Genomic DNA, 12,667 nt, shown 5'->3' on the forward strand with positions numbered 1-12,667 from the left:
ATCTAACCTTTCAATGCATCGAACTATTTCTTCAGTGCATCGAACTATTTCTTCAATCTTGGGACAATTTACTTTTCCATCTAATGGTCAAAAAATTTTTGAGCCCCAGGTCTGTGACACTAAGAACCCTGAGAACCTGACCCTGAATACTTCAGAAGCATCCTTCACAGCTTTATTTCTTTAGAATGTTAATGTTTTACAAACATTATGCAATTAATTTCTTTTACTGTGTGCTGATATGCATGCGTAGTGGAATTTTAATTCAGAAAAACAAAGTTTGATGTAGTCCATAATCTTCAATAGTTTTCTCCTCCTTGAAAAAGTAAGATATAGCAAACCCCAGGGAAGACGAATTCAGCCATATTTCAGGCCCACAAGTGATTTACACTAAGCAAAGTTACATACTGCTTATTTTTAAAGGAATGGTTAAATATATGTTCGGTATATTTCTGACTAAAAAAATTTACATTCACAGTCACAAATACATCAGACCAAGTTGATAAGAAAAGTTCAGAATAATTTCATAAAAGCAATTTTTATATTTGGGGATATATATATATATATATATATATATATATATATATGTGTGTGTGTGTGTGTGTGTGTGTGTGTGTGTGTGTGTGTGTGTGTGTATGTGTATGTATATATATATATATATATATGGATCTTTGGTTGTTGTACAAATACCTGAGAACCTCAGAAAACAAATATATATATATATATTTGTTTTCTGAGGTTCTCGCGGTATTTGTATGTGGATCTTTGGTTGTTCGGGTTTTCTCCCGCGTAAGATTCGAAGTATCTAGGCAACGTTTCGATGAAGTCTCATTCATCATCTTCAGGCTTCTGTCTCCAGCTCTGTGCTTCTCAGAGTAATGTGAGATTGCAGCTGCTTCCTCCTTTAACTGCCAGTGGGGTGGGACTTGATTGGGTGGGGGCTTGGCTGTGTTCTGATTGGGTGGGGGTGTGTTCTCATTGGTAGGGGTTTGGCTGTGTTCTGATTGGTTGGGGGTTAGCCGTGTTCTGATTGGTTGGAGGCGTGTTCTGTTCAGGTGGGGGCTTGGTTGTTCTCAGGTTAGTCTTAGTTGCTGGGGATTTGAGCTGGTGAGTTGTGATCTTGCTGTTTGGCTTCTAGTACGTGGTCCTGCTGCATCTTCATAGTGGGTGTCGGTTTGCTTCATGTATGGCTCAGAGGGGTTTGAAGTGGGTAGTGATGCAGCTGCAGTGCAGCTTCTGGTCCATGGTCGTGTCTCATTTTCTGAATGGGTGGGAGTCTGTTTTCTATATGGAAGTGTGGTGGTGGCATCTTGTGTGGCTCTCATGGGTGTGGGTCTGGTGTCCTTCTTCATGTTAGGTACTCGTCTGTTCATGAGGGTGGGTTTCCAAATGGCTGGAAGGCGGGAGGTGTCATCTCGTTTGTTCATGCTGTGTGGGCGTTTTTCTATCTCTATGGCTTCTCTGATTATTCTGCTGTTGAAGTGTTCGGTTTTGGCGATAGTTCTGGTATTTTTAAAATCAATTTCATGTCCTGTGGCTTTGAGGTGTTGGACCAGGAAAAGGTCGTTTCTTCTTTTTTGATTGAGTTCTTATGTTCTTCAATGCGTGCACTTATTCTTCTGTTAGTTTGTCCAATGTATGTGGTAGGGCAGGCAGTGCAGGGGATTTCGTATACTCCTTGGTTTTCTAATTCAATTTTGTCTTTGGGGTTTCTTAGGATGGTGGATATTTTTCTGTTTGTGCAGAATGCTGTTTTGATGTTGTGTTTTTGGAGGATCTTGCTAATTTTGTCTGTAGTGCCTTTTATATATGGGAGGAGGGCTTTGCCGTTTTCTTGTTCTCTGTCTTGGATTTTGGTTGGGGTTTCTTTTTGGATTAGGTGGGTAATCTTCTTTCTTTGGAATCCATTGGCTGTAAGTACGTTGGTGAGAGTGTGTAGTTCGGTTTTTGGTGTTGTTCATCAGCTAAGCATTTTGTTCTGGAGATGAGTGTCTTGGCTACGGAATTGATCTGTGCTGGGTGGTGGTGTGAGAGTGCATGTAGATAGCGGTTAGTATGTGTTTTCTTCTGGTAGATGGTGTGTCCTAGGGAGCCATTGGATCTTTTGTATACCAAGACATCTAGGAAGGAAGTTGATTGTTGGCTTCTGTTTCCATGGTGAATTGTATTTTGGGGTGTAGGCTGTTGAGGTATGTGAGGAAGTTGTTCAGTTTTTTTCTTTCCGTGTGGCCAGATTATGAAGGTGTCATCTACGTATCTGAGCCAGAGTTTGGGTTTGTGGTCGTATTTTTCTAGAGCTTGTGTTTCAAAGTGTTCCATGTAGAGGTTTGCGATGACAGGTGAGAGGGTGATCCCATGGGTGCTCCTTCTATTTGTTTGTATTTTTGTCCATTGTAGGTGAAGTATGTATTGGATAGGCAGTGGTTGGTTAGATCTAGGATGTGCTTGGGGGGTTGTATTTGTTTTGGATGGCTGTCAAGGCTTCTTTTATTGGCACTTGGGTGAAGAGGGATATGACATCGAAGCTTACTAGTAGGTCGCTAGGTTGTAAGTTTTGTTTCTTTATGATCTCGATGAACTGGAATGAGTTTCTTACGTGTGAGTTGATGGATTCTGCATAGGGTTGTAGTTGTTTGGCGAGGAATTTGGCCAGGTTTTGTAGAGGTGAGCCTATGGAGCTGACTATTGGTCTGAGTGGGGTTCCTTCTTTGTGTATTTTGGGGAGACCATAAAGCTTGGGGCATCTGGATGATTTTTCTCTGGGTATGATTCCTTGCTGGATTTCTTCACTGATGGGGGAGGCTTTTATTTTGGATTTGGTAGTTTTTTCTAGGTAGGTGGTGGGGTCTGTCTTTAGGGGTTTGTATGTGGGGTCTTGGAGTAGGTTGTATATGTATATGTAGACATTCACATATCCATGCAACTTTTAATGAACCTGACAAAAAGCTTATCACGAACTTTAGCTTAAGAAAACTAAATTCATTTTCAGAAAAAAACCACATCTCTTTTCAGCATTTTTTTGCATGAAAATAGTTACACCAATCAAACAATGGTGATTAGCCCTAGAAAGAAAGGTAGTTTGGGGGTAAAATCTTTAACCGTTGATTGAAAGTTGAAACTATCAGTCATTTATTTACAATCTTCCTCCTTTTCTTTCTAGGTAAAAAGCTCAATATCTCTCTGTCTTTCAAAATTTCCAAATTAATAAAAAGCTTCAACTGGTCTCAGATAATGGATTCAGTTGTACTTCAGTTCAGATATCTCATGAATCTGTCCATAATAGTGTAATTATGGAATATGTGAATGAGGGTTCCAATGTATCTGATGCAAGCCCTTATTTCACTGCAGCCAAATCAGAATGAAGATCAAAGATGTCTATTCCTTAATCTCTCTATCTAATCCACATTCTTGACCTTCCTAACTTTGTTGCATTCTGTCTCTCCATTCAATCCATTCAATCTGCTATTGAAACTGTTCATTTACAAATAAGTTGAATATTTTCTTTCAGCTTTAAGCAAGCTTGTAGGATCTGTATCGTAGTTTCATTAAATAATTTCCCCTATTAGGGTCTCTAACAGATCTCTTCAGCTCATTACTGCTATTGTTATCATTATCATCTCTATCCATTATTTGAAATGGAAACAGTCATGGGAACAGCACACCAGACTGTTTTTCTGTATCTTGTACTGTCCACTTTCTTGGTTCTCAATTCTTTCAGAAGGCCAAGAGTCTTCTTAGTATCTCAGTAGCAGTTGTATTACTCCTTCAAGATGCAGATTATGAATATATTTTCCCAGTGATTACAAACATGTATGTTTTTGTATCCTCTCAAATCCACTAATTCTTAATGATCAGAATCAGAAATTTCATTGAGATTGTAGAGCAGGCGAGAAAAAGGCGGTCTATCGTTTTGCTTCTGAAGAAGAAAAAAACAAGGAAAGAGAATTAAGTGCTAACTTATGAGTGCATTAGAATGGCAATAATGAAAAAAAAGTCTAAAACAAAATAGCATTTTAGATGACCATATTGATGAATTTAAGGGACTATAATGGTGTTCTTCAATAGCAAATGTATTTGTCATTTCCTCCCTCCTGGAGGTGAAGCCATTTGTAACAGATAGAAAATGTCAGAAGGGAAATCCACAACAAAGCTACTAGATGAATGGTTCAACTTTACAAGAAAGATATTTAGCCCTATTCTTAAATAAGGATAATTTAAAATCCAAATATAAAATGAGCCATTCTAAATAATGTTTACTTTAAAAAAATTCCACATTCCATATTAAAGATGAACATTTGCATATTTTCAGCATTTCTGCATTGATAGAAACTCTTGACTTGTAATTTAATAGATACAAAGTAGTAGCAATACCACTTAGCACTTAGACTTATATACAGCTTCACAAGGCTTTTTAGCCCTCTCTAAGCAGTTTACAGAGTCAGCATATTGCCCCTCAACCATTTGGGTCCTCATTTACTGACCATGGAAGGCTGAGTCAACCTTGAGCCAGTGAGAATCAAACTGCCAAACTGCTGTCAGCAGAAGTAGCCTGCAGTACTGTATTCTAACCACTGCGTCACCACAGGTCTTAGTAACATTATGTATGGTCCCTATACCTTAGTTAGAATACGTGTAGTTGAATGATTACATGCTTTTCAATAATAAAACTTCTAGATAATAACTTAGTTATATCCTTAAAAACTCTTGGTAATATCAGCTAATGTTCTTAAATAGAGATATACTGACTATGCAAAGATCCACCTGGAACTGTGATTTGACAATTGTTTTTATTTCTTTATTTTTATGAGTAAGCAACATTAAAGCCTTATACTTGTGTATCATTGAAAATCTTCAAGGATAGAGCAACTTCTGGAATCTTGGTGGATATCCTACACTGTTATTATAATTTCATTCCATTTTAGCATTATATCTGCTTTCCTTCAAGATCCAGTAAAAATTTGCAAACAAAATGTTATAGATTTTTAAAACTTCTATATTTGACTAATTAAAAACTCAATATATAAGTTGTTTTTCTTAGAAATTTAAAATACATTTTAAGCTTCGAGTTAATTTATTTTTTTTCTTACATTTTCCAATGGTGCTGTATAAAACTTTTGAAAACTGGTTTTCTAGGTAGCAGCTCATACCCAATTTCAAACGTTAATCTGAGTTAAATTCTCTGAGTTCATGAGAAACAATTAGGGAAATACCAAGGCTATAGGCTAGATAGAAAATCAAAAACTGCCATTTTTTGAGAAACCATTTCTTTACTGTTATCAAAAAAACCTTTACAGTCAGGTCCATGAAGTTACCAAGAGTTGGGTGTGACTCAATGTAAAATATATTACTTCATTCTTACATCCTTCTTGCATGAAATAAGATGCACTAACCTCATTCCAACAGTGTTGCATAATTTTATAAATGGTATTGGAAGCAATTCTGGGTTTATACAAACGGAAGCCAGCACTGACTTCTTCTACCACCTCAGCATTTGTCCGATTCTCATAAGGAGTTTTGCCTTCAGTGAATACCTCCCACATCAATACTCCTGAAATAAGGCAGGATACATAATTTATGAAGAATAACATAACAGTGTCCGCCATTCTGTCTTCCTCAAATATCTTAATGTTCTGATCCAGTGCTTAAAATAGATATTTTTTTCAGTGAGATTCGCAATGTAATCAATCCTATATATGACTAGAGAAAGTTTATAGGAACTTTCTCCCAAATTAAAATGTAAGGTTGCCCATTGGTTAGTCATCCTAATGAAATAATATTAGCAGGCTCCAGATTGTCAACAGATTGTGAGTTTGCTTTCAACTATATAGTCATATGTTGTTTGTTCACTGTGACTTACTATTACTACACTCCCCCTCCTCCCTAATCCTGCTGTTTTCTGTGTTCTGGTGGCAGCAGAGGCAGGAAGGTACTACTGGGTGAGATGAGTGAAGAATGCCAGAAATGTATCAACAGAATATAATCCTAATAGAGTTATCTAAGGCATGGCGATCATCCCAGCTACCCTTCAAAAACAAGCAGGCCTCTATATTGGGTAGTGGTGATAGAGGAAGATGCTAGAAGGAGACAATCACTTTAGTGACAACAGCAAAGGCATCATTTCATATTCGCAGGAAAAGGCAATTATCAAACTACTTGTGTGTTTTACAAAAAGACCACAAGGGTAGACATTAAATGTGAAAGACAATATAGTGCCGAATGATGGCCCCTCCTCAGGTCACATGGCACTCAAAACACTATTGAGAAAGAGCTGCAGATCTTTCAGGGTACAAATTATTAGATTAAAGCCTCAGGACATTTAGTTGGTGATGCTTCCATGGAAGAAAAGAAACTCTGAAACTACAAAGATAGAATTACAATCGGAGCATAAAATGTAAGAAGCATAAACATGGGAAAGCTCCACAGAGCGAAGAATGAAATGAATCACTTACACATTGATATTTTAAGCATCAGCAGTATAGTCAGAAGACTATACTAGAGCTAGTCCTCATTTAGCAACTGACTTCTTTAGCAACTCTTTCAAAATACCACAGTGATGAAAAATTAACTTTGTACAGTCCTTGCGTTTACAATTTTTGCAGGTAATGTTCAAGTTCCAAGTTAAGCTAAAATGGAAGCAGAAAGCCAACTAGTTTCTATGATATGATCTTGACCATATACCCATCATTTCAAAAACATTAGGAATCACTTTGAAGTCCTGAACCTCACCAATAAGGAACCTTAGGAATTGTGGAATGAATTTGAAGACATTGTAAAGATAAATGTGAAAAGAGAGTGTCAAAGACCAAGAAACAAAAAGAAAGAAGGAAAGAAGAAAGGAAAAGAAAAGAAAGGAATCAAACCACTTGTCAGAATAAACAATGGAAATTGCCAAAAAGAGATGAGAAGCCAAAACCAAGAAAAAGATCTCAGGAAGAAACCTAACAAAGAGTTTCAGAAAACTGTTAGAAGAGATAAAAAGCAACTGCAACAATATCTATAATGACACTGTGGAAACAGACATGAAAAACAAGGAAAGCCTTCCAAAAAAAAATCTGAATTCAAGATTTTTCAACTTGAAATGGTATGATAAAAGACACCAATAGACAGACAGCAACTGATCCCAAAAAGGACAAACAAAAATAGAAGGAGTATGCTGAAATTCTGTACAATAGTGATGTCAAAATCCAAGATACTGAAGAAGATATTCCATACTTCCAAGATCTTCTAATAGAAGATGACATTAAATCAGCATTCTCCTCATTATCAGTTTGGAAGTCTATGGTAACTGATGGAATATTTATAGAATTGTGGCAAACAACCAAAAAAGATGGGGTAAAGATTCTAATCAAACTACACCAGCAAACAACATAGAACATAGAACAACATAGAGGTCAACAGATTGGAAGAGGTCAGTTTTTATATCAATACCAAAGAAATGTGCAAAATATTATAAATACTCCTTCACATCCTAATAAAACAATGCAGACATGGAAGAGGAAATGCCACATGCTCAAGTTGGCTTTGGAAAAGGCTGAGAAATGTAAGACATTACTGGATAATTGAGAAAGCCAAAGAATATCAACAAGAAGTCAATATGAGTTTATATTTAATTTATGGAATTATTGAAAAGCCTTTCATTGTGTTGATCATGTCAAACTGTTGTATGTGCTTAAAAACCCTAAAATATTCAATTTCCTTCATGCAAAAACTATACAAAGATCAGGAAGCCACAATAGCTTCAGATTGGCAAAAAAGAGAGACAAAGATGAGTACTCGCCCCTTTTTTATTTAGCCTATATGCTGAATATGTATTGGTGCGAAACTAAATTGGAGGAAGCTGAATATGGGGTTAAAAGTGGGTGCATACCTGCATGATGCTGATGATACCATTTTGATAATTGAAAATGCAAATAACCTGATAGTTCCAATAATGAATTAAAGGAAAGTAGAAACAGATTATGGTTAAATATACAGATGGCCCAACTAATGACAACAGGTGCAATTAATAAGAAAGTTCTTGAAATAGTGGGATAGCTTATGTCTCAGAATAGCACTTAGTAGAATAGAAATTAAGGCCTGGAAATGATATTCAGATGCTATTCTATACATTCAGGTATTCATAAATTACTTTTAGGTATTCTAATCTACAAACATCATAATTGTGCAGGAAATATTTTTCTCTGTGACATTATATGAATGTGAAAATTGAACTTTGAAAATGCAAGACAGAAAGATTCCTGACAGGTTTCTTTTTGGTGTTGGAAAATACTTTTGAGAGCACTACAGATAGTCAAGAAAACAAACAAATGAATCATTGAACAGATCAATTCTAAGTCCTCACTCAGGGCACAAATGAACATGCTCAAATTGTCACATTTTTGATCATATTGTGTAAAATTCTAGCTCTTGGGAGAAGTATGTAATCCTGGGTGAATTGGAAGAGAAAGAGAGAAAAGCATAACCAAGGTGGGTGGACTCAGTCACAATGGCAATGGATGCACCAATGAAAGATCTGAAGGATTAAGTTAGGGACAGATCATCCTGGAAAAAATAAATCACTATTAGCATAAATTTAGAAAAATAAAATAAAGAACAGCACTGATTCATTTGAACAATCTCCTATGACCTTTTCTTAACTTGAATCAAAATTTGTTGATGTGAATCAACTTGCTAAATGACTGGCTTCAAAAGAGCTTGTCTAAAAGAGGAAAGGTGAAAGGTTGAGAAGCAAAAAGAAACTGACCTGTCCTTGAAATGTAAAATGCTGTTTTTCTGATTGACTATAAATAACAAACCAGATTATTTGGGAACCTTGCAAACCTATCACAGTTGACTTTATTTTTATTCACACAGCATGGACACTTTTTTAAACAAAAATTTCTTTAGCTATTTCTTGAACAACCAGTCCCAGCATACCTGATCACTGACTATGATAAGAGACACCTCCCCCACAAACCCACCACCCACACTAAGCTGCACTACGTTCTAACCAAATGAATGTTTTTGTCATTCAGGTATTGCAAATGTATTTATATATTCTATCCTAGATTCCGTTTTAGCTGAATAAATTAAAATTTTAATTGCTTTTGAGCTGTTGATTTATAGATATGTATTCATTTTCATATCTGGATTATATTACTGTTTGGCTGATTTAACAACCCAGTAAAAATATGAAATAGACTGAGAAGGGAGAAGCAGAAAAGCTCCTTTTATGCAAATCGTGTGATGTGGAGTGACAATAAACTATGGAAGGCTCTTGTGTTTTGTAAAATTTTTGTTACTCTACGTCTTTACAAAATTCTAAAAATAAATATGGCTTTAAATACTTCACACTTTAAAAAATGACGTTGAAATATTTTTAGAGATTATCTAAGACAAAAACATGGTCGAATTTCTTGTCCTGTTAAGATAAACAATGAACAGTTTTTTAATCATAAGAGCTTGAAGCAATTATGTGACTAGGATATTTGTTGTTAAAGACTCTTACCAAATGACCATACATCTGACTTGGTGCTATAGCGGTTATAGGAAAAAACCTCTGGTGCTGACCATCTGATGGGGAATTTAGTACCCATGGAGCTGGTATATTGATCATCAAGAACATACCTAAAAGAGATAAATTTGTTTAAAGTAATTAATCAGTAATTATAATGGTATAGCTCATGCATGAAAAAATATAAACGGATTAAATTCATTATTAAAAAGAAAAAGGATATTCTCAAAACTTATTCAACATAACGCAGATATAATATGTCTTCAAGAGACACATATTTCGAAGAATGACGAAAGACATCTAATTTGTCCAAAATTAGGTAAACTTTTTACAGCACCGGCCGACCAACACAAGAAAAAAGGAATTGCAATTTATGTAAAACAAGATGTAAAGGCAGAATTAATCTGGTCGGATCCTGAAGGAAGAACTCTGGTTATACAAGTTTGGATAAACCACATCACATTTTTACTTGTAGCAATCTATGCCCCAAATGATGACCAGGGGAAATTTTTAAACACCTTCACCAAAAATAGTAGGCTTTGAAAAAGAAACATTTGCTTGATTGGCGATTTTAACTCCATTGCAGACTACCAGAAAGACCATAGTAATATGGGGAAAAAACAAGAAGGGGAAAAGGGAACTCTCTGCGGCATGTAAGGAAATGTTGAGAGAGTTAAATTTAAAAGATCTATGGAGGGAACGGAATCTTGAAGGAAAACAATTTACATATTATTCTAACCCACATAAGACTTGGACCAGAATAGATATGGCTTGGATGGATTTGGACTTGGCTAATGAAATAAAAGAAATCAAAATTCTACCGAATGAATGGGCTGATCATAACCCAATACAGCTAATTTGGAGGGATAGGAGACGAATAAAAAAAAGATGGACACTAAATAACCAAATTGTAAACGAAGAAGAGTATATTAATAAACTGAAAGAGGAGCTAAACTATTTTCTAAAAGATAATAATAATGAAACAACTTCAAAACAGAACATTTGGGATACTATGAAAGCATTTATAAGAGGCACAACAATTTCCTATAATGCTATGAGAAACAAGAGAATTTATGCCCAACAAAACGCATTACAACAACAAATCCAAGATTTAGAAACACAATTACAAAAAACCCTAAGACCCAAGGACTACAAAATCAGTTAATACTAGCCAAACATAAGCTGAATTTAATTGAACAAGATAAAATAGAAGTTAGCTTGAGAAGGTCCAAACAAAATTATTTTGAACACGCTAATAAACCAGGAAGATGGCTATCTTATAAACTTAAAAAAGAAAAAGAAAAGAGATTGATACACCAATTAATAGACGAGAAAGGCATCCCACAACATGAGATTGAGAAGAAAAAGGATATTATATTAAACTATTTCCAAAGATTATATAAAAAGAAGAAATCAATGAGGATAAAATAAGAACTTATCTGGAGAATACGAATGATAAAACAATAGGGAAGGAGACAAAGAATTACTAAATAAGGATATTACATGGTCTGAGTTAAAATCTGCAATGGAAAATCAATGTAATAATAAATCCCCTGGTCCAGATGGGATTCAGTAGAATTGTATAAAGCCACAATAGATTTAGTAGGGCCTCTGATGCTGGAAGTGTTTAAGAAGTACTTTGGCTGCCAAAATGCCAGACTCATGGAGGGAGGCGTTGATTGCGTTAATTCGAAGGAGGATGTGGATGCCAGATATATCAACAATTATAGACCAATCTCACTTTTAAACGCCGATTATAAATTATTTACCTCAATTATTGCGAATAGAGTAAAACAAGTTTTAAATTTATACATTCATGAAGACCAAAATGGTTTCCTTCCATTCCGCCAAATTAAAAACAATTTAAGAACCGTTATTGACGTCTTAGAATATTATGAAGCTCATCCAGAGAAACAATTTACACTCTTGTTTCTAGATGCGGAGAAAGCATTCGATAACTTACATTGGCACTTTTTAATACAAAAAATCTATAACATGAATCTGGGCACTAAATTCGAGAATATTATCACAACAATTTACAATACCCAACAAGCCAATATACTAATTAATGATGAACAAACAGGCCCACTAAGCATTGAAAAGGGCGTTAGACAGGGTTGCCCTCTCTCACCCCTCTTATTTATATTTGCTTTAGAATCATTGTTACGCGGATAAGACAAAATCCTGAAATCCAAGGGGTTAGGGTCAAGGCAGAGGAATATAAATTACAGGCGTTTGCAGACGATATGGTTTTCTTCCTAGAGGATCCCATGGAAAAAGGACATAATCTAATAAAAGAACTAGAACAATATGGTTCAGTAGCAGGATTAAAGATCAACAGAAATAAGACGAAATTACTGACTAAAAATCTAACAGAGAACCAGAGGAAAGAATTAGAAAAAACCATGGGGATACAGGCAACAAAAAAGGTCAAATATTTAGGCATATGGTTAACACCACATAGTAAATCACTCAAAGAGAATAATTATGATAAACTGTTACAGCAAATTAAGAAAGATCTAGAATCTTGGAATAAGTTGCAGCTTTCTTTACTGGGCAGGATTGCCACAATCAAAATGAACATTTTACCAAAACTCCTTTACTTATTCCAGACAATCCCAATAAAATTATCAAAAATTTTTTTTGATGATATAAATAAGGTAACTCTTAAATTTATTTGGCAAGGAAAAAAGCTAGAATCAGTATTAAGGCCTTACAAGATGCAAAAAAGTAGAGGTGGGCTAGCGCTTCCAAACTGGGAATTATATTATTGGGCAGCCAACTTACTATGGTTAAAAGACTGGGTCAATTTACGGAATAAAAGAACTCTAGCCTTGGAAGGGCACGACCTTCAGAGAGGATGGCACGCATTTCTATGGGATGTGGGAAAACTAAACAGGCGTACTTTCATAGACATCTTATTAGAGATTCACTATTAACTAATTGGAAAAAAATATGTAAAAAACATTATTTAAAAATTCGATTTGGCTTTCAACAATGGAGGCAATGGTTCATCCCAACAATTTGGATATAACAAAAGCGACTAAATATAAAGATTTATTAGATCCTTTAGGAAAATTAAGAACTCGACAGGACTTACAGGAACAGGGATTTAAAATTGATCAGTGGTTATATATACAAAGCCATAGTAGATACAAACAAGATATCAAAGAGTTT

The 12,667-nt window shown here is 35.4% G+C and overlaps 1 protein-coding gene across 1 annotated transcript in view; it reads right to left on the minus strand.

Moving 5' to 3' along the window:
* Positions 1 to 3,011: 3,011 nt before the first annotated feature.
* The window catches only part of ITK (IL2 inducible T cell kinase), a 49,247-nt gene continuing 39,591 nt past the window's right edge, over positions 3,012 to 12,667 (minus strand). The window contains exons 15-17 of the mRNA XM_026696143.2: positions 9,485 to 9,603; positions 5,388 to 5,545; positions 3,012 to 3,913 (exon numbers count right to left, since the gene is read on the minus strand). Of these exons, the coding sequence (XP_026551928.1) occupies positions 3,842 to 3,913; positions 5,388 to 5,545; positions 9,485 to 9,603 (349 nt within the window). The 3' untranslated portion in view covers positions 3,012 to 3,841. The remainder of the gene's footprint in view (positions 3,914 to 5,387; positions 5,546 to 9,484; positions 9,604 to 12,667) is intronic.

This window comes from Pseudonaja textilis, chromosome 2 (assembly GCF_049901715.1).
Source record: "Pseudonaja textilis isolate UNSWEBS1 chromosome 2, rPseTex1.2, whole genome shotgun sequence".
NCBI classification, from domain to species: domain Eukaryota; kingdom Metazoa; phylum Chordata; class Lepidosauria; order Squamata; family Elapidae; genus Pseudonaja; species Pseudonaja textilis.